General features: G+C 42.9%; 2 protein-coding genes and 1 long non-coding RNA gene across 6 annotated transcripts; all 3 read left to right on the plus strand.

Annotated features, from left to right (window-relative positions):
* The first annotated feature begins 3629 nt into the window (after window positions 1-3629).
* Window positions 3630-15760, plus strand: LOC110528406 (solute carrier family 25 member 34). 3 transcript variants are annotated; one of them, XM_021610451.2, is made up of 6 exons: window positions 3630-3816; window positions 5863-6267; window positions 8651-8716; window positions 9908-10060; window positions 14171-14305; window positions 14539-15760. In XM_021610451.2, the coding sequence occupies exons 1-6, from the start codon at window positions 3751-3753 to the stop codon at window positions 14719-14721; spliced, it is 1008 nt and encodes a 335-aa protein (XP_021466126.1). In that variant the 5' UTR covers window positions 3630-3750; the 3' UTR covers window positions 14722-15760. The 3 variants fall into 3 exon arrangements, with proteins under 3 accessions (XP_021466126.1, XP_021466125.2, XP_036839887.1); XM_021610450.2 differs by having other exon boundaries at window positions 3666-3816; window positions 5182-6267; XM_036983992.1 differs by having other exon boundaries at window positions 3702-3816; window positions 5141-6267.
* An 80-nt stretch (window positions 15761-15840) lies between these two features.
* Window positions 15841-20350, plus strand: LOC110529017 (transmembrane protein 82). Of its 2 annotated transcripts, none has more exons than XM_036983991.1 (6): window positions 15841-16289; window positions 16454-16526; window positions 16702-16915; window positions 17276-17693; window positions 18243-18427; window positions 19104-20350. In XM_036983991.1, the coding sequence occupies exons 1-6, from the start codon at window positions 16205-16207 to the stop codon at window positions 19290-19292; spliced, it is 1164 nt and encodes a 387-aa protein (XP_036839886.1). In that variant the 5' UTR covers window positions 15841-16204; the 3' UTR covers window positions 19293-20350. The 2 variants fall into 2 exon arrangements, with proteins under 2 accessions (XP_036839886.1, XP_036839885.1); XM_036983990.1 differs by having other exon boundaries at window positions 16699-16915; window positions 19104-20348.
* Window positions 20351-21292: 942 nt separating this feature from the next.
* On the plus strand, window positions 21293-23983 carry LOC110528409. Its single transcript, XR_002474247.2, has 3 exons — window positions 21293-21502; window positions 22665-23094; window positions 23413-23983. It is a non-coding gene; the product is annotated as an uncharacterized LOC110528409 (long non-coding RNA).
* The last annotated feature ends 1121 nt before the right edge of the window (window positions 23984-25104 follow it).

Genomic DNA, 25104 nt, shown 5'->3' on the forward strand with positions numbered 1-25104 from the left:
TTTTATTGTTGATTCATTCCTGACTGGACTAGTTAACTGAGGTTCCAGGTCTAAATCCTGCATTTATTGTAAGAATGAAAACCACCTCACAGCTTTTGTACATGATTGCACTCCTGCTCTTTTCACAATCTATACACCAATGATCTGATTGTGATGACATCACCTGTGTTGAAAATAGTGGTGAGAGTTATCACAAATAGCCTAGCACACAGTGCTCATAAAATGATCTTGATTTTTATCTTGGCACTAGAGGTGTAGTTCTTCTCAGACACATTAATCAACCTTCAGTGGAGCGGCTAAGCTGATTTGTGTCCTGAAAGTATTTTGATTCTGGGCCATCACATATTTGGCAAACATCTTACAAAATAAAGGTTACAAATAAAATAAACCTTATGACTTGAGGTTGTTTGTAGGGGTGCCAGGTAGGTTCTACCTACCAGAGAAAACATTGATTTCTCCTTTTTTGTTTGGGAGGGAATGAGTCCCATCTGATCCGTCAAGTCTACACCAATACAAAGGACTCTTGTAAAAGTCGGTATGGACATACACTTTTCATAAACCTTTACAACATTGGAAATAACTTAAACTGGGTTATTTTTGCATTACCAAAATAAACCATCACATAACTGAGGTCTGGTTCCTCAAGAAACGTCCTGTACTTCTGGCCTAAGAGTCTAGCCCGGTAACGGAGTAGAGTGACCACACGTGACCTCAGTATTGCAATTGTCCTTTCATAAAGTGATGGGTAAACCCGGTCTCATTAATACAATCAGATTGCGATCGATCAACTCTACCACACAACTATAAAGAGTGTCACATCTCTGTAGTCTTCACTACAACTTAAATCATCACGGTATACATCACACCAAAACAAATTGAATACCACATGCAAAAAGTTGTGGTCAGTCAGACAATCCAATTCGCCAACAGATCTCCGGCTCGGAAAGGCCACGAAGAAACAGCGGAGACCGACGTAGATTAGTAGTCAAACAATAGACATAAGTAGATCCTGCGACACGGCTACTGTACACACTTTTTTTTTTTACTACAAACAAAATAAACTGTCTCTTAATGAACTTCCAAACTGAGGGTAGAACATTTCCACTCGCGCGCCACTGTCACAAACCCACTCTTGCGCAGCTGATGCTGGCTATTTAACAGGGAATTAAAGGGGAAGCGCCCTATTGGAAGGAGAAGCACTGAGACTGTTCAGACAAATTCAGGGCGGTCGTCACAACACGACTGACAGGAACGACTCCTGGGTCAATTTCCTGATATTCAGGCCCAAAACAAAGGATGGGATGTTCTGATGGTACACTATTGATACTGCACTAGCTAAGGTCTAGGCCTCTAGTGGCCCCTGCGGTTATAGCCGAATCAAATGAATGGGTATGGGAAACACGAAAAACTAACACTTTGGCATTAAAAGAGTAATTTTGAAACAAAAGCTATGTTCTAAAAGAGACAGCTTGATTACAGTACAATGACTGCTAAATCATCTATTGCAGCATTTCACAATTGTCAAGGTCATTCCCACATGAAAAAATACTACAGTATACTGTAGAATACTATACTACACACTGTAGAATTGCTCGATCATGTGTAGCACTTACTATAGAATGTTTTAGTATACTGTAGAATACTATAGTAAATACTACAGTATTATCCAAAGAAACAATTGTAAATATTACAGTAATGTCGGCAAAAACACTACACTTTTTAGCTATAGTAAATACTGCAGTATTTAATTTACCCTGGCCATTCCCTCCCCCATATCCCAATTTGTGCCACCCATAAGTGAGAAACCTACATGCCATGTATACATAATGTGTTCTATACAGGTTATAGAAAATAAACATTGTCAATAGAGAAATACAGAAAACAATATAAACCAGAAATTCGACATCAGTAGACCATCCCCTCACCCGCTCTGTTACTATTGAAGAAATTAAGACTAATTTGAAAAAAACGAAAAACAAAGCACCTGGGGAAGACAGCATTGACAGTACGTACACTCATCAAACAAGCACCTGATGAATACCTGCACCTCCTTTCTAACCTCTTCACCACGTCTCATGGAAGGCTATTTTCCCCTACCTTGGAATTCTGCAGTTGTCACAATGATTCACAAACCTGGTAAAGATCCATACAACTGTCACAAGTTATAGACCAATCAGCCTCCTCAGTCATGCCGGGAAGCTGTGTGAGAGTACTCACCCAAAGACTGAACGGCCACCCTGAGGAAATGGGCCTCCTTGGAATCCACCGAGCTGGCTTTAAAAAAAACAAGATCAACTACCAATAACATTCTAAGACTATTTAAAAATATATATTTTTTTTTACAAAATACAAAAGTACAAAAAATGTGTGTGTATATAAAAGTGTGTGTATATAGGTGGATGCATTCCTTAGCCCCAGCCCCCTCTCCCGGCACACGGCTGTGAACTGTCATTTTAATGAAGTTGGTTTTAAACACAATAAACTTATGTCAGGAAAGGAAAAAATTAGAGTAACTAATCTATGCCTGTTCTAATAAAACCTTAGTGCACTTAAGACTCGGGGGATGCCTTGCTTGACCACACCCTCCTTCCTTGCTCCTGGTCTGCCCTGCCTCTTCCACCAAATCATTTGTTTTTAATGTACAGAAAAGAGCAGAAGCTCTGAGCTGCCCAATCAGGTCTATTGCCTATTGTCGTTATAGAAAAGAGCAGACGCTGTCAACTGTTGTTCAGACCCCAGTCCTACCTACTTGCTATTTTAGTATTTCTCCAGTAGGTTTCCTCAAGGAGAAAGACTCCACTTTATTTCAATTATAATAAAACAGAAACACTATAGTAAATACTACAGTAATGTCTGCAAACAAACTACAGTAAATACTACAGTCTGCAATAACATGACAGAAAATACTACAGTGTACTACAGTCTGCAAAAACCTTATAGTAAATACTACAGTATACTACAGTCTGCAAAAGGACCATTAATTACTGTAGTATATACTACAGTTTTCCTTTACTGCAGTACTTATACTATAGTTTACTGTAAATACTACAGTATTCACTGTAGTGTTTTTGCGGACTTTAGTTTGGAAAACACTACAGTGAATACTACAGTAAAGTCAGTAAAACACTAGTCAGTACTATAGTATTTATACCATAGTATACTATAGTATTTTTCATGTTGGGTGTTGTGATTTGTTCATGAAGAAATCATTTTATCACCTAATAAAAAGCATAAGCTGGCAGACACAAAAAAGTTGGTAAAGTTGCCGGCTAATGGCGAGTAAACTATATAAAATGTATTGGGTAAACCAGTTTTTTACCAACCATAATTGCCTACCACCATGACTATGATATAATACCAGCCTAACTTTAATTAGGAACCGAGTGTAGTAGCCTATAAATGTGTCTCTTCTTTTGTTGTGGTTCATCTGTTTTTCCTTAACACAGGATTAGGAATCCTACTAGACAAATATCTAAACCACAGTATCAGAAGCACAGCAGTGGTCAATATGCTTTCCCCCTTTTTCCTGTGTGACACACTTCCACTCCACCCCCTCTCTCATAACTATAACCTTTTACCCAGAGAGAATCAATAGGACCAAGGCAGGGGACAGAGCTGAGCTTTCGATTGGAACAGAGCATTTGAACAAAGCAGGGGATGTGGTGAGGTGTCGGACAGGGTTGTCTGGATTGGTTCTGGCCTAAGGCAGTAGGAGGAGACTTTCACAATGAATGGGAGTTCTGGGAACACATGTTTACTGAAGTTGTCTGGCTGTGCAGGGAAAGGAAGCAGAGAGAGGAAAGGAACACAACAAGAGTAAGATCTGCTTCATTTGCTATCAGAAATGTAGACGTTTGTAGATATGTGCAGATTATGCAGAGTCACTCTGGGGATCAGACTTCAGTGTCTTAAGTGCTTGATTTATAACTTGTGGGCCCTCCTTACGTCTGTAATTGTAGAGTTAGTATATGTATGTGTGTGCTGTTATTGGAAGTTAATGTGTATTTTTCTTTGTACAACAAGCTGTAAAGTGACCAAACTGCAGAGGTAGAAAATCTGAGTGTTATGTGACTTTTTTAAATTTATTTTATTTTACCTTTATTTAACCAGGCAAGTCAGTTAAGAACAAATTCTTATTTTCAATGACGGCCTGGGAACAGTGGGTTAACTGCCTGTTCAGGGGCAGAACGACAGATTTGTACCTTGTCAGCTCGGGGGTTTGAACTCGCAACCTTCCGGTTACTAGTCCAACGCTCTAACCACTAGGCTACCCTGCCACCCCGACTGAGTTTTGTTGAGAAAAAATGTAGTGTCAGCTGTCCTCTTTCCTCACTCTCTCCTGTTACATATTATTTAAATAAAGGGAACCAAAGAAGCAACCAAAGCAAGACATGTAGTTCTTCCTCATTACTCCTCTTTCCAACTCATAACTCCTGATAACACCTCTACATAACTCCTCATAACGCCTCTACATAACTCCTGATAACACCTCTACATAACTCCTCATAACACCTCTACCTAACTCCTCATAACACCTCTACATAACTCCTGATAACACCTCTACATAACTCCTCATAACACCTCTACATAACTCCTCATAACACCTCTACATAACTCCTCATAACACCTCTACATAACTCCTCATAACACCTCTACAAAACTCCTGATAACACCTCTACATAACTCCTCATAACACCTCTACATAACACCTCATAACATCTCTACATAACTCCTGATAACACCTCTACATAACTCCTCATAACACCTCTACCTAACTCCTCATAACATTCATTATTTTACAGGCTCTGCTGTCTCTCAGGTTGGGCCAGATCTCTTGGCTGGACTTCCTCAATGATCATTGCACATGTAGACATGTTAGCTCAGTGAACAAACACAACCCTTTAACCCATGAGTCTAAGCCCTGTCTAAGCCGGGGCCTTTCTGCTATTAGCCCTTACAAACACATTGAATAACAAATTTACTACATGGAACAACAGATAGTCCACCCAAAAATCAAAAGGAAGTTTGTTCTGAAGTGTCTGCCATATATCTGTGAGATATAAGAAACAGGAAACATTATTATTATTCTATATATTTTTTTTAACATATATTTAACCCTTATTGTTTTGGCACTAAACAGGCTCCTTATATACTTCCATTCATTTTTTCAACTGGTACCAGGGGACGTTCAGACGAGTCTTGTGAGGCCTGTTGGTCTCCTAGGGGAAAACAACCAACATGTACGTGTTCGTGAGAGTATCACCTTTACACAGAGGGGTGACAGGCTCTGCTGTCTCTCAAGTTGGGCCATATCTCTTGGCTGGACTTACTCAATGATCATTGCACAAGTTAGCTCAGTGAACACACACAACCCTTTAACCCAATTCATCAATGTTTTCAAGAACATTGAGGACCTCAAGATGTAACTATACTTATGGACAGACTAGCATGAGGCATCTAAGAACATCATCCCAGAAACACTGAACACCAATGGCAGAGGAGCACAGTAACAGGAGCACAGGTCAAATGTGACGTCATATCAGGCAGTAATCACTGACTTCTTCTCATACCAGTCCCCGTCAGCCGTATAGTTCTGACCTCTGTTTCCAAGATTTCATGATCACATGCACCATACCCAGTAGTACACTCTATACCCTCTCACCCATCTGGAAGCCCTGACATAGACTGAGCAGTAGGTAGACTCATCACCCAGGACACCATTGGACACTCCGCACTTCAGAGATGACCGGTACCCAGCTTCTAAACTACCCTGCCACAGACTCTCCCTTCAGGTCTCCCAACTCCCACTCTATTCAGCTCCATTCAGTTGCCATGACATCCCCAATCCCCCCTCTTTCCCAGGCCGCCACGGTCACCTCGCCGCAGCTCCCTCCGGCCCTGTGGCCCCCACTGGACTTTGCCTTGGGTGCGTTGTCGTGCTGCGGGGCCTGTGTGTTCACTAACCCCCTGGAGGTGGTGAAGACGCGACTGCAGCTGCAGGGAGAGCTGCGGGCGCGGGGGACCTACCAGCGGCACTACCGCGGGGTGGTCCAGGCCCTATGGGTGGTGGGTAGAACAGATGGGCTACGCGGGCTGCAGAAGGGGCTCTCGGCTGGGCTGTTGTACCAGGGTTTGATGAACGGTGTGAGGCTGGGCTTCTACTCCTACTGTGATGCCGTGGGGATCACTGCAGCCCCTGGAGGGAGTCTGATGTCAGGAGCCATTGCCGGGGCTCTGGGTGCCTTCATCGCCTCTCCTGCCTATCTGGTGAGTAGCATGTTTGTTTTGTTGTTTCTCTCGTAGTCAATAGCTTTGTAAAAGGTAAAGAGGTATGGAAGGCACTTGGGGTCATAATGTACATACATAACATATATAGCATCTACAGTATTTACAGTGTGACGTCCCTCCCACTCTGTGTGCTGGGATCTCCTGTTTGGTAGTCTGCTTGTTGCAGGAGGCCAGTGGGCAGAGCAAGAGGGTCGTCAGCTGATGTGGCGCACCTGGGCAGGCTTGGCCTGCAGGCTATAAAGGGAGGCCACATCAGCCAACACTCTCTCTCTTCCCTGACTGGCAGGCTGGTTTCCACCACCGTATGTTTTTTTTCTGTCTGTTTTCACCATTTAACACCCTCTCCACTCATCCACACACTACATACACTACTGATCCTACAGACGTCCACAGCTTATGTTACATTGTTGTATTTATTATTATTTAGTTTAATACATGTATTCCTTTATACATTTAAGTCATGCGTGGTCTCCCTTTGTTGTTACAAAATATGAGCCAGGTTGTAACAACAGTGTTTACCCTACATTGTAAAAACTGATAAACAACAGCAAATTAGCTCAAATTGATTTTAATTTAGGAAATCTCTTCCAATGTTTCCCCACAGAATAGATAGATATACTGTATGTTATCGTATACAAACGTAAGCAACGTTTGAATTGATTATGTTTTAGTCAAATGTTATATCTGTTTGGGCTTCTTGCCGTCAATTTGCAGTCTACGAAATATTTGTAATTATGTTATGGCACCCTGACCATCCGCGCAATAAAAAATCGGCCCGCGGCTGAATCTGGTTGATGATCCCTGTGTTAAGGACAGACGCTGGGAGACGAGAAGCAAGTACAGGGAGTGACCATTTAATAAACAATGGACATGAAACAGAACATGGACAGCGTCTGGACAGGGGAAAACAAATCGACAATAATGCTGACACTGGGAACAATCTGAGAACAGACAGATATAGAGGGGCAAACAACAAAGTGAAGGAGTCCAGGTGAGTCCAATGAGCGCTGATGAGCGTAATGATGGTGACAGGTGTGTGTAATGATTCCGTTCCAGAGAGGCGCTCGAGGGCGCCAGAGCGCCACAGAGGGTGAGCTGGTACAGGCGTGACACCCTGCCCTACAGTCTGTGCCCCAATTTCACAACAAAGGCTTTTTGAGCACTCAGTGCATCATACCTTATGGAGTATAATCATAAGTGTCATAAATATTGCACCAGCCATGTTCCCTGTTATAAGAACCTGGTGCATTTGTGCAGGTACTGTAAATACAATTATAAACTGGGTGGTTCGAGTCCTGAATGCTGATTGGTTGACAGCCATGATATATCAGACCGTATACCACAGGTATGACAAAACATTTATTTTTACTGCTCAAATTACGTTGGTAACCAGTTTATAACAGCAATGAGGCACCTCGGGGGTTTGTGGTATATGGCCATTATACCACGGCTAAGGGTTGTGTCCAGGCACTCCGCGTAAGAACAGCCCTAAACCGTGGTATATACCACACCCTCTTGTGCCTTATTGCTTAAATCTATCAAGTCAGCCAGTTCAGCATGTTACGTATCATGTTATGTTCAGGGATGTGATTGTTACTGTGCGAAGGGCAGTGGCTTCTACAGTGGCTGTGTATTTCCCCATGCGTTCAGGCAGTTGCCCCTCACTTGAATCATTTCCCTATAATAACCCATATAATAACCCAAGGTGGCCCTCATATACTCATGCTACTGTTGTTGTTGTCTAGGCTGCATCTGTTGCTCAATACATCAATGAGCCGCATAATCTCTCCAGCATTCTGAAAACACTATACATATAGATATGTTTCTGAGTATCTGGGTCACTAAATATACCTGGCATGTATCCACTTCCAAGCACTACCCAAAATACTTCCCAGCACTCCCTCCTGTCCTTTTTGGCAGTGTATGAAGGTAAGTGAGACAGAATGATAGAAAGAGATTTCTGATTACACAGTATGGGAGAAAGACCAGGGAGGGCTCGGCCTCCGGAGTATGTGTGCATGTATACTGTGGGAGCCAAACTCATCTCAATAACCTAAGCAACGGTCATTGAGAGAGAGAGAGAGAAAGTGAGAGAAAGAACAGTGAACAGTGAGGAAAGACAGATGTGAAATTGAGGTCATGGGCATCCTGAAGGGGTGTGTGTGCAGAGTGCTGAAAAACTTGTACATGTTGTGTAACTAATACCAGGTGTAACCACTGAACAGTGTGTCTCTATATATTGACAGGGTTGTGCTTATTTAATTATAGGGTGATGTACTGTAGAGGCTCTCTTTGCATTGCTGTGTATGTCAAATGTGTATTCAATACATTGAAGAATCTATGTCTTATTTTTCCTCCACAGGTGAAGACACATCTGCAGGCCCAGACAGTTGAGGCCATCGCAGTGGGTCACCAGCACAACCATCAGGTGAGGGGTGTATGCGTGTGTGTACATGTGTATCACATGTGGATTCAGGACATCTGTTCCCTGTGTTCAAGACCTGCCAATAATTTGTTTTTGTATTTGACCCTTTTTCTCCCCACTTTTGATCTTGTCTCATTGCTGCAACTCCCCAACGGGCTCGGGAGATGAAGGTCGAGTCATGTGTCCTCCGACACATGACCTGCCAAACCGCGCTTCTTAACACCCGCACGGTTAACCCGGAAGCCAGCCGTACTAATGTGTCAGAGGAAACACCGTTCACCTGACTACTGAGGTCAGCCTGCAGGTGCCCGGGCCGCCACAAGGAGTCGCTAAAGCGCGATGAGCCAAGTAAAGCCCCTCCATCCAAACACTCCCCTAACCGGGGCAACGCTGGGCCAATTGTGCACCAACCTATGGGACTCCCGATCACGGCCAGTTGTGATACAGCCCACTATCGAACCTGGGTCTGTAGTGATGCCTTAGACCGCTGCGCCACTCGGGATGCCCCATGCCAATACATTTTTAATCATGGCTCTGATATTGCAAAAATCCTGTATTAACACCCTTTTAGTTTCAGAGGTAGGGGCAAACATGCTTTATTTTGTCTTGGTACTCCTCTCACACTTACAATAAAACAGTGTTTCCCAAACTTGGTCCTCGGGACCCAAGGGGTGCATGTTTTGTTTTTTGTCCTAACACTACACAGCAAAAACCAAAACATGCACCTCTTGGGGTCCCGAGGACCCTGCAGTGAAGCTCAAGGCAATGTATAAATCTAAGGTATGCAGGTTTTCTACAGTAAAGTCAACTGGTACAATATCCCTTTGTGTTTGCCATAGGCTGAAGCAATCCAATACCCTGACACACTATCATTTGTGGGTAAAATGTCCACAAGTGATGTAAGTGCAGAGTTCATAAGTTAATAGTAGAAAAATGTCCATACTTCAGAGAGGGATTTCCATTTGAAAACACTTTCATGTTCAACAGCGAGAAGCACTAGGCTATATATGGTAGCCTACACATGTGGTTCGACACTTCAACTTTTCTCCCTCAAAATGTATCTGTCTTCTTCTGAATTTGCTTTACAAGCCAGTTGCCTCTAGCTACAGTTTACTCGAGCATACCTCTCCACACCTTGTGGTAAAAAGAAGCAAATCACTTTAACTGATGGAGGATCCCCTTTCCCTCCCTCAGGGGGTGTCGAGTGCCTTCGCCAATATCTACTGGCGGGAGGGCGTGGTGGGGCTGTGGAGGGGTGTGAACGGGGCTGTGCCTCGAGTCATGGTGGGATCAGCTACCCAACTGGCCACCTTCAGCTCCACCAAAGAATGGGTGGCACGCCTGCAGGTAACTATAGAAACCATGTATGCACACCCAGACTGTGTTGCCTATTGCATTACACGCCAGGTGTCACACATGCAGATGGCAATCATAGTACAGTACCAGCAGATAAGGATCGTGTTTATAGATTAGGGTTGTCTGTTATTGTCATGCAAAATACTGCCGGTCTCACGGTAATTGGCCGTTAATTAGCATAAACATGTTTAGCATCCCCAGGCCTCCACTCATACAAGCTTCAAACAAACCGCTGATGCACACCTTTTGAACATCTACATTGAAAAAAGTATAATAAATCAATTTAATATACACCATCACAATAAATCCATTATTTAATTTAGTCACGTCTAAATAAACATTATGGTATGAAGAAAATGTATTTCTGAAGAACAGAATATAAGTTGGCCTACTGTATGTTATCTGGCTATGCTCCATGCCATGGGCTGTAGGCTTCTTCATTCGCTGACAAGATATGCATGCCATTATTTTATATTATATGATTTTAGAGTAAGAAGAATATAATTGAACTTAGCTGAATAAAATAGAAAGGATATTTTTGCCACTCTGGAGCGAGTGCGCATATGAAGTCGCTATGTTGAATGTACAAGTGATCATTTGAAACAAGTCCTATAAAGTAATAGCGGGTACTATATAGTACTAGTGAGCCAAGTTAGACATTACTTACTATGCACTGAATGGAGCTGTATGCATGCTACACAGTGATGCTGAGGTAGACTTTCTAATCAACAATACCTAGCTCTTATATGGAATAAACACCATACAAAACATGGTGTCAGAAGTCAGAACCAAATAGGTATGAACCAAATAGGTATGACAAATCAAAATATCAAAACGAAACATGGATAAATGCCCCGTAGGAAGGGATTTGCCAACTAGCTAACCAGCTACAAAACATTATAATAAAGATGGACATGGACATGAAGGGCGATACATACAACAACTGGAAATTTGTTCGAGCACAATGGGAAAACTATGAGATAGCTACAAAAAAGGAAGAAAAAGTACGCATAGCAACCATACTAACAGCGTCTTCATATGCCTGAAGCAGAGAACTGACCCGGTAAAAATTATAGAGGCGCTACAGAAATACTTTGAGCCCTCCAGGAACGTGATCTACGAGAGTTACATGTTCAATGCTTGTCAACAAAGTCAATGTGAAACAGCAGAGCTGTACATTGCAAATCTGAGGAAACTAGCAGACACGTGAATTTGGAGCATTACGAGAGGAACTGTCTGTGGCAGGCTTGTCATAGGCACTGAAGATATAACTACGCGAGCGCGCATGCTCAGAGAACCGAACATCACACTGAACAAAGCCACTGGCGTGTCGTTCAAGTGAACAAGCACAAATGCAAATCAGGAAAATTGGTGGAGGTGCACCAGAGACTGTACATTATACATCCCATGAGGGACAAATCAAAACGCCAAACTTATGGTCGTTAACAGACAGAGTTTACAGGGGATAATAACAAACATAGAATGCCAAACGACTTACCCTGTCATTACGGTGGTTTAGTACATGCCAAAGCCAAATGCCCAGCATATTGTGTCACCTGTAAAGCATGTGGCAAACGAAACCACTTTGCCAGAGTTTGTAAACAAGCACAAAAACATCTTCTCAATTTATTAGAGGAAGATAATGAGTCAGATGACCAAACAACAGATGCAATGTGGTACATCTCACAGGTTAATTCTGTGGAAGATAAGGCAAAAAAAATGGTTCATTAACCTTAAGCTAGCGCCATTCAGTGATGAGCCATTGACATATAACCCGCGCCATACAATTAAATGTCAACTAGACATAGGATCAACAGTGAATGTCATAAGCTATGGGGACCTACAGCGAGACACGCAAGACGGCAATCCAGTTGTCGTAGCCAGAAAAGCTACAGTCAAGCTATATGACGGCACACTGATAAATACAACAGTAAAATGCAATCTCAAAGCAGATCATGTTGGAATAATGTTTCATATCAAAGTTCAGTTCATGGAGACATCCCAGCTTCCTCTGTTGTCAGCTGACTCAGCCTACTACATGTGAACCACAGCCATGTGTTACATCACCTCAACACCCCAAGCACCACATCCACTGATGTCATCATGACAACTGAGGAGATCGTCTCCAAGTACAAGGACGTGTTCGATGGGCTTGGCTGCCTTCCTGGAGAGCCACACCTAGAAGTAAACAATGCAGCCCGGCCTGTGCAGCAGCTACCAAGACGGATACCCATTCCACTGAAGGAAAGGATCACAAAGGCCATACATTCAATTGACAATACAGACATCACCGTGGATCACCAACATTGAAACACCTGATAAACTATGAATATGCATGGGCCTCAGTGCACTCAACAAAGCCTTACTGAGATCGCACTTCCAGATGCCCACAATAGAAAATATTCTACCAGAAATATGCAACGCAAAGGTATTCTCAGTACCAAAAATGTATATTGGCAAGTCAAACTTGAGCAGCTACCTAACAACTTTCTGGACACCTATTTGGTTTGGGCACATTGACTCAGACAGAACAAAGAATATCTCTCCATTGTTTTTGCATGTAACAAGTTTTTTATTTTGACCCCCCTTTTCGCCACAATTTCACCTATCAGACTATTCTCAATTTAATTTTGTCTTTACTAATATGTACAAGTAGTTTGGCTTTAGAATGACCCGTCATCAGATGGGCAGGAACAGTGGCAGGGGGAGAAATACATGTCATCTGTATGCACTGGAATAGCGAATGGAGGCCGCACGCCTTCCCGCTGGTCCGTTTTTCAGTGACGCCTGGTAGGCTACTACGGTTGTACTACTTTGGTGATTAATATGATCCAACCTAACCTATGATCAGCTGAGAAATAAATATAAGAACACTTATTTCACTCCACTCATCAACCACTATTTGCGGCGCATGCTCTCGCTGCGCGACAGGCGATATTCCGCCCTAACTCTGAATGTCATGGGATCTACAACCCTGTTCCTGCAGTGCTTAATTTTATAAACCAAGCGAAATCTGTTCGGAAACATTGATAGTATGCAAACATGTTTTCACAATGAAACATATTAAACTGAACTACTGACAGCCCCACTGCACGCTCGATTAAGAAATAAAGAAGAAAGAGGAGATGGAAACGCATGGTGGTGAAATATTCTGTATAGCCACCCCATTAATTATAAAAAATATATTTTTTAAATGCCCTATTACTAGGCTATTCAAAATCAAATAAAAATGAATTATAATTGTAAGCTACCTGTAAGCCGCCCTGCACAATCAATGAACCAACAGCATTGCCTACATTCTCTCCCAGACTCATGGATATACATGTTGGAGTGTAGCATAAGGTAACCAGTCCATCCAGTATGGATAATAATACAGTCTACACTCAACGGCGATTACTCAAATTTGTTTCATTTTGGAGTAAGGCTAGACAAATTATGTACCAAAGACATCTTAAATCAGTTGTGTTTTATGTTTTCTGCCATGCGTAATATGCGGTAGGCTATGTATTGTATAAGTCACACTCATTAAAAAATATATAATTGGGCTTATACGCTTATGCATATGGATGTTTTGAATGAATCATCACCATAGAAAGCTCTGTCCATTTCGTTGTTAGGCTTTGAAACAACATCCACAACGACCATGTTTTACACTCAGTTTCAACCTGCTGTTGAAACTTTTTTCTTCAAATTGATCATCACGGCGAGGGGAGTTGTAAAAGCAGGATACTGTTTTGATGATGTGTTTGAAGTGATTTTCGATTGCATGTGCATTGATGTCAGAGTGGTTAGAGGGAAAGTAGAGCCCTGAGTACCAGGCCATTAGCGACCTGGTGGTCATTAGCAAGTTGGGTACTACCAAAGCATGTCCAGAGTGCTAAAAGGAGAATGCCGTGACTCAATAGCCACGTGGAATTTTACTGCAGTCATGACTCATGACTGTCGGTGTGGCCATAATACAGTGACCAGTCCTAATCCAGAACGATTGATTGTTTCTGAGTTGATTGTTCTTTTACAAGGTACATATGATACAAGAAGCCAACAAGATATGAATAATCTGGCACCCCTACCTTTAGTTGATTTCTCTCTGTGTCTTTGTAGTGGTACAGTCCAAACAGCTGGCTGGTTGCCTTGACAGCTGCCTGTATCAGTGGAGTAGCAGTGACAATCACCATGACCCCGTTTGATGTCATCAGCACCCGCCTCTACAACCAGCCAGTGGATGAGCATCATAGTGTGAGCCTTTTTTCAATGTCTTGTTGTCTTTCACCCATCATTATTGGCATTGCCCAATTCACCCTGATATTCCCTGGCCTCTCTCTTGGCTTCTAAGAACCTTTCCTTCTCCATACACTGTACACCCCTAGCTCTTAGCTGTTCAACCCAAATATATAAAATATCTATACTGTAACTATCTATAGCTGTTGAACTCACAGTTTTATCCTCTACCTCTCTTGCCTGTCTGTTAGGGTCGTCTGTACCAGGGCTTCTCAGACTGTCTGGTGAAGGTGTGTCGGACCGAAGGTGTGCTGGGACTTTATAAAGGCATGGGTCCTGTATTCTTCCGCCTGTGCCCTCACACCATTCTCAGCATGCTCTTCTGGGACCTGATGAGACAGAGAGCCTTCCAGGACGCCCAGAACCAGAGCTGAAGAGAAGAGGATATTCAGCCAATCCTGGATGACAATGGAAGTTGAATTTTAAAATAATGATTCATTACTAAACCCAACAGGTTTTGGTCTGTTGCCTTCGTCAGAGCCAGACCTGAGACAGAGGGCCTCATACGGTTTAATAATTGACAGGTCCATTGGTGGAGAGAAGGAGAGACATCGAGGAGTAGACACTCTTGCACTCACTCAGTGGTTGACAGAAATGATACATAATGGCTTGACATACATCACTTAACTTAAACAATTTGTTCCATCTCCAGTTTATTTGACTGACACTGCAAGTTCCTGGACAGTGATGTTGAAGGAGGATATGGAAGATGAGACTCACTCCATGCCTTAAAGGGGCAATCAGCAGTTGCTATATACATTTTTGGACTTATACATAAATTATATGTATTCATTGATTCTTAAAGAATATAACTTAGAATTTCTCCATGAGCTTAGTTCAAATGGAATACCCCATCAGAACCCAAAATAGAAGCTTGTTTTACTCCAGTGTTTGTAAACAAAGTGTAAATGTAAATAAACACTATAAATCCTCAAAACATGGTTACAACTATAATTTTGATATCATGGATGGTCAGTCCTTGCATCCACAGTTCTGTCTATGGATTTAAGAGTGGTTACATTTCTCAAGCCACATCCCTCAACTTTGACCAAAACAGGAATCGGGGAGGTCTCTTGTATTTTTTTTATGGATTCAACTGCTGATTGCCTCTTTAAGATCAAAAGTCAAACTGTGCACAAGAAGGCCCATTATTAATGAAGCAAGACGAAGGTTGGTCAGATCAACAATTCTGTGTAATATGTGGCTTTTATTCTAGGTTAGTGACCTAGATAATTTTGAGGCAACAGTTTTACTGATATTTTGGTCATTTCCATGTAATGTGTGAAAATAAAAAAGCTTTGACTTGTGCATGTCTGAAGATGAGAAAAATGTAAGATAAATTGAACTAATTGAAGTATATGTATAATTTTTTATATTGAATTGCCATTAATAAAGACCATTCTACTTTAAAATTGGAATACACATCCGTTTTAATATTCACAGACCCCATTGACGGCACAGATGAGTACCCCAGCCTAGCTTCTGAGAATGCGTTTTTTAAAGACAACAGTCTAATCTAGCAGATTCCCTTGATGCGATTTCAGACAATCATCTATTGCAACCCCTTTTGATCACGAAACATCTAGGCCTCCTCGGACAGGGGGGCACACGTCAGACCACAATCATACGACCTTTGAAACTTCAACACGAAGAGAACACACAAGTGATCAATACCGTGAAAATGAAGGCAACATGAAAACCATCTGAAGAGTTTCGTGTTGCGGAGGAAAGGATACTAATACCTCCTACTTGGTCACTGCGTTTCTAATCAATGGCAATATCACTGTACATTTTGGATCGAAGTTTCTAGCATTGGATGCATAACACATACTTGTGCCAGTCAGAAAAAACGAAAAAATGTCAATGTCTCCCTCAAATTGGCTAGCGTGGATCCCGGTGTGGCTGCCATTTGACTCCAACCCTTTTGATTGTGTATTGCAAGGTGGGTCGCTATACGGTTTATGCATTCATCCGTTCGCGTCTATGTTATTGCACCGGTTTCATATTAAGTCCTTGAATTATGGTGGTGATGATGAAACGATCATGTTCAGAAACTTTATTGGTGATGCTGATAGTAACGCGCGCGTGTGTGCTTGTGTTCCTCAGGTCTGGTTGGTGCGTGTGGAATCTCAGTGTTCTATAATCTCATGAGAGTTCACCTACTCCTTCAGTCAATCAGGTGAGATACTGTTGCTTTTTAATATATATTGTCTCAAAACAATAAATAACCTCTACGGTGTTCATGAATAACCTGTGTTCATGAATGCTTACATCAAATGCAATGTTGTATGCGATAGTGCATATGTGTACAACGTTACTGGTGTACACTTAACTTAATCTCTCCCCTGTAGCAGTGGTTCTGAATATAATGGGGACAGTAAAGACAAGGGAAGGTCAGAGTCTTCGCCTGCAGCAGGGAACAAGCCGTTGGGGGGACATGGGTTGAGTGGTGTGCTGCAGTTTTGGTTCCTGACTGGCCTCCTGTCTCTGGTCGGCCCCCGGGTCTCCTCTCTAGTGGTCCTGGAGTTCTCCCTCAGGGCCGTCGCTGCCTGGATCACTGCAGGACCGGTGAGACACACACAAACATGCACACATCAACACAGTGTGTTTAATATTGTTTTTTGGTTCCTTTTGTAAATATGGGACACCAGTGTTATTTTTGTGTTTTGTTTTGGGGGACATTGTCATTCATTGTTCTATAAATGTATTCCTTAATCCATGCATTAATCTGTCTGTCTGTCTGTCTGTCTGTCTGTCTGTCTGTCTGTCTGTCTGTCTGTCTGTCTGTCTGTCTGTCTGTCTGTCTGTCTGTCTGTCTGTCTGTCTGTCTGTCTGTCTGTCTGTCTGTCTGTCTGTCTGTCTGTCTGTCTGTCTGTCTGTCTTCCTGCCTGCCTGCCTGCCTGCCTGCCTGCCTGCCTGCCTGCCCAGGATGTCCTCCCAGGCAGCACCAAGCTCATGCTGGTCCAGTGCCAGTTTTCTCTAGGCTGTGCTCTGAGCTGCAGTCTCCACTTCCTCCAGGAGGGGGCTCCCCATCGCTCACTCAGCCTCCTGCTGGCGGCTGGTCTCAGCTGGCTGCTGGCGGGACACTGCCACTTTCTCTGGGGCCACGTCTCCAGGCTCTACCACCTACACAGCTCCCAGCGTTACTGTGGGGTCTGCATCACCCTCCTGAACTCCGGCCACTCCCTGCTCCCCTCGCTGCAGAGAGCCGTGCTCCTGGCCTTTGCCGTGGCTGGCGTGGCCGGCCTCGCCACCGTGCACCACCACTTCCTGTCCGAGGCGGAGTCTCTGAGGTTCTGGACACCACTGACCATCTGCTACACCCTGTTGGTGGTCTACGTTCAAGGTGATGCATCACTTAGATTGACTTGATTTCCATTGAAAATCTTAGCAGCCCAAAGAATGAGTTGAATCAATCAATTGAGAGAAGTAGCACCACAACAAGTAGAATAGCCTCTATAAGATCAGGGTCATGTTCAGTAGTGAGGAAACATTTCACAACAGAGTGTAATGGGGCAAGTACTACCTCAATTTGTCCAATAAGAACACATATTTTCATGTTCAGTCACAAAACTTTGCAGTGTGCCCTACTGAACAGAATCACCTTTATTTGCCATGTACATTTACACATACCTGAATTTTACTTGGTGATATGGTGCTGCTAGTGATAGACAACAATTAGAGACAGAATACAGACAGCGGAATTTACACAAAGTTTACACACATTATATACAAATAGGTAGAGTGAGCATAGAGCTATAAGAGATTGAGCAGTGGCTCTACAAATATACAGTTGATATACAGTGTATGTACAAATGTACATTATCAGTATACATTTATCTAGCACCCTAGTAGTGTCACGTTTGTTCATTGTCTTCTCTATTGCCCTCCACAGAGGAGCGGAATCGATGCCCTGGCAGTGAGGCCTTGCTGCACACGGTGGCTTTGCGTCTGGGAGCCCTGCTGGTGCTCATGCTGATGGTGGGCCGCTGGACCGACATGCTCCACATCCTCATCACCTTCGTGGGGGAATTTGTCTGTCTCTTACCTTCTCATGACCTCCTCCAAGCCCTGCCCCAGGTTAGTGTGGCTCCACAGCCTGTACACATCTCACTCTTGCTCTATGTTTGCTAACTTTCTCTCTCTCTCTCTCTCTCTCTCTCTCTCTCTCTCTCTCTCTCTCTCTCTCTCTCTCTCTCTCTCTCTTTGTCTCTCTCTCTTTTTCACCTTCTCTTTCTCTCTCTGCAGGGACAGCGAAAACATTTCACAGGGGTGTGGGAAAACAATAGTTTAAACCTAGACATGTTTCTAAAAAAGCCTAGATAATATTTCTGACAACATTGGGTAGGCTATTTGTTAGTCAACTTGTCTGTAATTACATACATGCAGCTTCTCGTCTGTCATAACTTTGCCGTAGAAGATTTAATAAAGCTTTGCTTACAAGAAGAATGTTAGAATGAGCATCAATAATAGAATGCATCAATAATTTAGTTGAAATCGGTTACGTTTTCTCTTTCATTTCTGCTTCAAGGACCTTTAGGGACCGGGGAGAAAACACAATACCTCTAATGGCACAGACTTTTCATTTCTGCTTCAAGGACCTTTAGGGAACGGGGAGAAAACACAATACCTCTAAAACGGGAAGGATTCTTCCTCTTTTATGGCACAGACTTTTGTGATCATACGGTAATCATTGATTCCAAATAATTTTCTGTATCTTCATGTCAGTATTCTCTTTTGTTCTATTGCTTTTTAGGTGGAAGCAGAAGAAGACATTCCCAGCAGATCTGCCCAGCACTCCAGCAGCACACAGCAGCACATGTCACCAAGGAGAAGCCTGTGCTCCATGTCATCAGACAGAGACACACAGAGAGACTATCAGGCTGCAGAATACCACAACACAGACCAGTCCCTGTTTCACTCTACCTCAGATAGAGAAAAATAACTTGTTCTTCAAATACAGCCATCTACTGGCCTGTCTCACTCTGTGATATGTTGAAATCCTATAATGTCCCCATTTACGCACATTGATACTGTTTTGTCCCATAGACGTACACCATTTTTGTCATAAATCATAGCAATATTAAAATATGAATTGTTGTTTATGACCTTGTTATGACACTGTGTGGTTTGGACCAGTGAAGGGAGACCTAAACAACAAGATCTGTTGTTTCTTTCATCTGTCTTCTCTTGAATTATTAACCAGTCTATTACCACAGTGACAAGGGCGTGGTTGCTAGAGCCATAAATATGCAGTTTGTTCTCTGGCTAAGTGGCTTACATAACACTGTATGGTATAGATAAGGTATAGATTTGAGCTGTAGCTAGGAGTTGTAGTCTATTTAGCTTTACCAGATGTCCTGAGTTGACTATTCAAACTATAACAATTGTGATGATAATTTATATTATTTAAGAGGGGTGAGTATACAGTGAAAGATAGAAGGTGGTAAGGAAGTGGTTGAGTGGTAAGTAAAATGGGGGAATGATGAGAAGGAGAGGGTTGAAGATAGGGATGAACTGAGGTTCAAAGACCAGAGGGAGAGGTGTGTGGTAACTACTCTCTACTGGGTGTACCTTGTCCCTTCAAAAAGTAGTCATCACCCTGTTGCGCAATCATAGTAGATTTACATTTTAGTCATTTAGCAGATGTTCTTGTCCTGGGCGATTTACAGTCAAACAGGAAGCACAGACAGGAATCATGCTTTATCAACTAAACGAAAGAGCAATTAGACCATTATTTGGTTTATGATGCCAGCGTTATGTCTAGGGATTTAAATAGTTGCGAATAAAACCAGATTAAAGTTGAGAACAGGGTTTTATTTGTGGCCAAGACCACGCAAATGGTTTCTAAAATGCAAATCATGCCTACATGCCTTTTCTGTCCTTTTACAAACACACTTGTTGTGAAATGTTCATCATCATCCTGTTTGTGTTTCCCTTGGAGTCACCCTATTTGTACTGAATAAACCAAAAGGCGATTTATTTCAAAGTGATGTAACATTATGTGCTGTTTTCCTGCAATGGCCATCTCTTCTCTTACAGAAGTATTAGAGTTGTGTTAACAGTTTCCCCCTTTCTGCATCTGGGTTCTTGATGAAGGGAAGTTGTGGTGGAGGGGCCTAGATTTTAGGGGCTGATGTCATAACTGGGTATGCCCTCCTGCACCTGTGACATCACCACAGAGTAGCATTCCATTTGTCAGACACTGGAACAACACAGACCCCCTGACCCAGCTCCCCTTCTGGTAGCTCCTCTCTCTCTCTCTCTTTCTCTTCTCTCTATCCCCACTATTTAAGCAGTCAATTTGCTATGATTCATTGCACTGTAATGTGTTGCCTCCTTACTGCTCCTATTAGTCCTATAACTGATTGAGAAGGGGGTTTGAATTTTAAAAAATGAGCCCTGAGCATCCAGTGTTGTTTTACTTTTTTTTTTTTTTATGTATTTGGTTGAGTTGTCAACTAACATGAATTCATCATGAAATCAACAAAACATTTTTGCAGAGTGGGGGACGGAAAGAGAAAAATTAGGGGGAAGAAAAAAAGAGAGGGCAGACTGGATGAGGGAGGTAGGATAAATAAAACTGACAGAACAATAAGGGGAAGCAGAGAAAAGGAGAGAGAGAAGGGAGAGAAAGAGAGGGGAAGAAGATAGCTACAGAGCGAGGGGAGAAGAAAGGCAGGTACAGTCACATCCTGCTGGATTTCATAAGTTAAGGTGGGAGGAAAGAAGGGTGTCTTTTCTGTGTGTGTGTCTACTCTGTGTGATACTGTACGTACTGTGCACATTACTAATGTGTGAGTGAATGTGTAAGACTATGCATGAGTGAGAGTCTATGTGTTTGTGCATGACTATGTGTGCATGTGTCATGCTTTTTACTGTACTTTGTTAGTGATTAACTGTTCACATTTTACGGTTGGGGAAGTGGTGTTGTCATTCAGTGGGAGAGGAAGGGGGAGGGAGCGAGGGGGAGAGGGAGGGAGGTACAGGAGGAAAAGGAGGGGCTTTCTGTAGATAGCTGTTCTTTCTGCCAGAGCTCGCCCTCTCAGTGGAGTGACAATAGAGGAGCGGACCTGGAGTGCCGAAACACAGAGAGGGAAAGAGGAAAAGAGAAATAGGTGGAATACAGAGCTCACGTCCACATTTTCCAAGCAGGTATGCAATTAAACAGTAGAAACTGATTTGCACTAATTATTAGGGGCCTCATTTCAAAGTAGTTTGGCAGCAGAGAGGATGCAAGTCTTAGTCCTTGTGTGTGTGTGTGTGTGTGTGTGTGTGTGTGTGTGTGTGTGTGTGTGTGCGTGTGCGTGTGCGTGTGTGTGTGTGTGTGTGAACGTGTGTGTGCTCGTTTATGTGTGTATTTTCGACTGTTTGAGTATGTTTTTCATTGCCTGACGACTCAAACTGAATTATTCCTCTGCTCTATGCTAACTATATACTTGTCAGATTGCCATCATTGAAGTTGTTTGTGGTGATGTCAAAATAAGGGTTGTTGTACAAAACAAAGTAATCAGCGATTGGATCATCTCTAACCAATCAGTGTATCAAAGCCAATGATGAATTTTCAAAACGCCTCTTTACCCATGTGTTCTGGGCTGGCTCTGGCCCACCCATACATTTTCTGGGCCCAATCTGAACGGTTATATCAGAACAGAATATGTTGGCATTCTAGAAGTAGTCAGGGAGGTACTCAGACCCCCAGACTCATTGAGGAAAATAAAGGAATGTCCGTGGGCATAGCGTTTTGCCAGAGCAGGGAAGTTTGTTAGCCAGGCAATGTTTTTCATACAAGCACAGCATACCGTATGTATACATATTTTATAAATGCTTTTATGTCTGCGTACATTTATGTACTTCATGAGGGAGTGAAACAGGTGAAATGTGGTGTATAAATGTACAGGTTAAGGTCGGTCAACTGGTGTAAAAAGTTGACATAGAGGGTGAATACCACTACACCTTTAAGAAATAAAAGAGGTGACAATGACAGGCTATTTCGTCATAGTAGACGTAAACATTCTGTGCCCTAACACAGATCAGGCATACATACTGCAATACGTTCACGTAGCTATGAGTGTGAGTGTGAGTGTTGAAATCATACTGACAACTAAGCATTCACATCACACCTCTCACAGGAATTTACCAGCATCAGTCCTCAGTGTGTTCAATAGTGACCACTGTATGTTTAGCTTGTCTCTCACATGTTATTTACAGTGGGAAGTTGAATCAGCTTATTGAATTTGAATCAAATAAATACTATGTTGTTTAGTGTGTTTCATGTTGTACCTGACAACGGTCTGTGGCATTATGTGTGTTTCAGCATCATGGCGTCGGCTACTCCACAGCGTCGGCTACTCCACAGCGTCGGCTACTCCACAGCAGAGGATGGTATCCTCCTTCTTTATTATTCTGGCATCCCCTTACAAAGCCACAGTCACACAGCACCAACACACATGCACACACAGCGCCACCGCCAATGACATGCCACGTACAGCCATACGGGTTGGCCCTGAGGACAGCAGCACTCGTAAACTTAGTGTCAGTGGCACACAGTAAGGCACAATTCACAGGCAAGGAGAGGGCTCCATCTGAGTCCCAGGGCAGTACACACGAAGGGGCCCAGAGCTCCACACCTTCCCTGGCCAGACACTCGGAGCCCAGAACTCCAGCCAGCCCAGTGACCCCTGACCTCAGCCGGGGTCTGGGAGACACACAGCAGCAACAGACAGAAGCAGACAAGGGTCCTGAAGGTAACCAGAAGTAGTCAATACATGTAAGGGTTGTTGTACAAAACAAAGTAATCAGCGATTGGATCACCTCTAACCAATCAGTGTATCAAAGACAATGATGAATTCAATACATGTATTACAAAATCTGTATTTTTTGCTGTGAAGAAGTTTAGATATGACCATTTACATATAATTGTATTGTTATGAATGATAACAAAATACATACATTGTATAAAGAACATGTTGACAGACAGATTTGTGATGATGATTACTGCAACTTTCATATCAATACAGAGAACCTCAAAAACCACAAAAAAATCTTGAACCTCTTCCTCACAGAGCTCCTTCCTCCCCCTCCTCCTGTGTCTGTGGATGCTGAGGTGGACTGAGGATCTTACACCTCTCTTGCCTCCTCCACACGTGTCTGTGGATGCTGAGCTGACTGAGGATCCTACACCTCTCCTGCCTCCTCCACATGTGTCTGTGGATGCTGAGCTGACTGAGGATCTTACACCTCTCTTGCCTCCTCCACACATGTCTGTGGATGCTGAGCTGACTGAGGATCCTACACCTCTCCTGCCTCCTCCACTCGTGCAGGAGCCCCCAACTGCCCCCCTCCTCCAACCTGTGTCCTTAGACAGACCACCAGTGTCTGACCAACTGGTAAGACTGACTCTACATCCCAGGCTATTGGTAGCCATGACATTACAATGACCATAGGATCTGGCAAGACTTCACAAACAGATCTGGGACAAGGCTATGTTATTGCCATTCAAATGTTTTTTAATATTTAATTTGTATTTTAATTTCACCTTTGTTTAACCAGGTAGGCCAGTTGAGAACAAGTTCTCATTTACAACTGTGACCTGGCCAAGATAAAGCAAAGCAGTGCAACAAAAACAACAACACAGAGTTACACTTGGGATAAACAAATGTACAGTCAATAAATAACACAGTAGAAAATCTGTATACAGTGTGTGCAAATGAAGTAAGGAGGTAAGGCAATAAATAGGCCAATAGTGGCAAAGTAATTACAATTCAGCAATTTACACTGGAGTGATAGATGTGCAGATGAGGATGTGCAAGTAGAAATACTGGTGTGCAAAAGAGCAGAAAAACCAAAACAAACATGGGGATGAGGTACAGTGGGGCAAAAAGTATTTAGTCAGCCACCAATTGTGCAAATAAATTCATAAAAAATCCTACAATGTGATTTTCTGGAGTTTTTTTCTCATTTTGTCTGTCATAGTTGAAGTGTACCTATGATGAAAATTACAGGCCTCTCTCATATTTTTAAGTGGGAGAACTTGCACAATTGGTGGCTGACTAAATACTTTTTTGCCCCACTGTAGGTAGTTGGTTGGATGGGCTATTTACAGATGGGCTGTGTACAGCTGCAGCGATCGGTAAGCTGCTCTGACAGCTGACGCTTAAAGTTAGTGAGGGAGATCTAGGTCTCCAAGTTCAGTGATATTTGCAATTAGTTCCAGTCATTGGCAACATAGAACTGGAAGGAAAGGCAGCCAAAGGAGGTGTTGGCTTTGGGGATGACCAGTGAAATATACCTGCTGGAGCGCGTGCTACGGGTGGGTGTTGCTATGGTGACCAGTGAGCTAAGGCAGAGCTATACCTAGCAAAGACTTATAGATGACCTGGAGCCAGTGGGTCTGGCGACGAATATGTAGCGAGGACCAGCCAACGAGTGCATACAGGTCGCAGTGGTGGGTAGTATATGTGGCTTTGGTGACAAAACGGATGGCACTGTGATAGACTGCATCCAATTTGCTGACGAGAGTGTTGGAGGCTAATTTGTAAATTACATTGCCGAAGTCAAGGATTGGTATGAATAGTCAGTTTTACGAGGGTAAGTTTGGCAGCATGAGTGAAGGAGGCTTTGCTGTGAAATAGAAAGCCAATTCTAGATTTAACTTTGAATTGGAGATGCTTAATGTGAGTCTGGAAGGAGAGTTTACAGTCTAGACAGACACCTAGGAATTTATAGTTGTCCACATATTCTAAGTCAGAACCGTC

The sequence above is a fragment of the Oncorhynchus mykiss genome, chromosome 7, assembly GCF_013265735.2.
Source record: "Oncorhynchus mykiss isolate Arlee chromosome 7, USDA_OmykA_1.1, whole genome shotgun sequence".
In the NCBI taxonomy this organism is placed as follows: domain Eukaryota; kingdom Metazoa; phylum Chordata; class Actinopteri; order Salmoniformes; family Salmonidae; genus Oncorhynchus; species Oncorhynchus mykiss.

Excerpts from the sequence above, each read along its gene's own strand:
- LOC110528406 (XM_021610450.2), top strand. The coding sequence starts at position 5,743 with ATGACCGGTACCCAGCTTCTAAACTACCCTGCCACAGACTCTCCCTTC. Across the intron at positions 10,061-14,170 it reads AATGGGTGGCACGCCTGCAG|TGGTACAGTCCAAACAGCTG; the intron begins GTAACTATAGAA and ends GTGTCTTTGTAG. Across the intron at positions 14,306-14,538 it reads CAGTGGATGAGCATCATAGT|GGTCGTCTGTACCAGGGCTT; the intron begins GTGAGCCTTTTT and ends CCTGTCTGTTAG.
- LOC110529017 (XM_036983990.1), top strand. The coding sequence starts at position 16,205 with ATGTCAATGTCTCCCTCAAATTGGCTAGCGTGGATCCCGGTGTGGCTG. Across the intron at positions 16,527-16,698 it reads CTACTCCTTCAGTCAATCAG|CAGTGGTTCTGAATATAATG; the intron begins GTGAGATACTGT and ends TCTCCCCTGTAG. Across the intron at positions 17,694-18,242 it reads GTTGGTGGTCTACGTTCAAG|AGGAGCGGAATCGATGCCCT; the intron begins GTGATGCATCAC and ends TGCCCTCCACAG.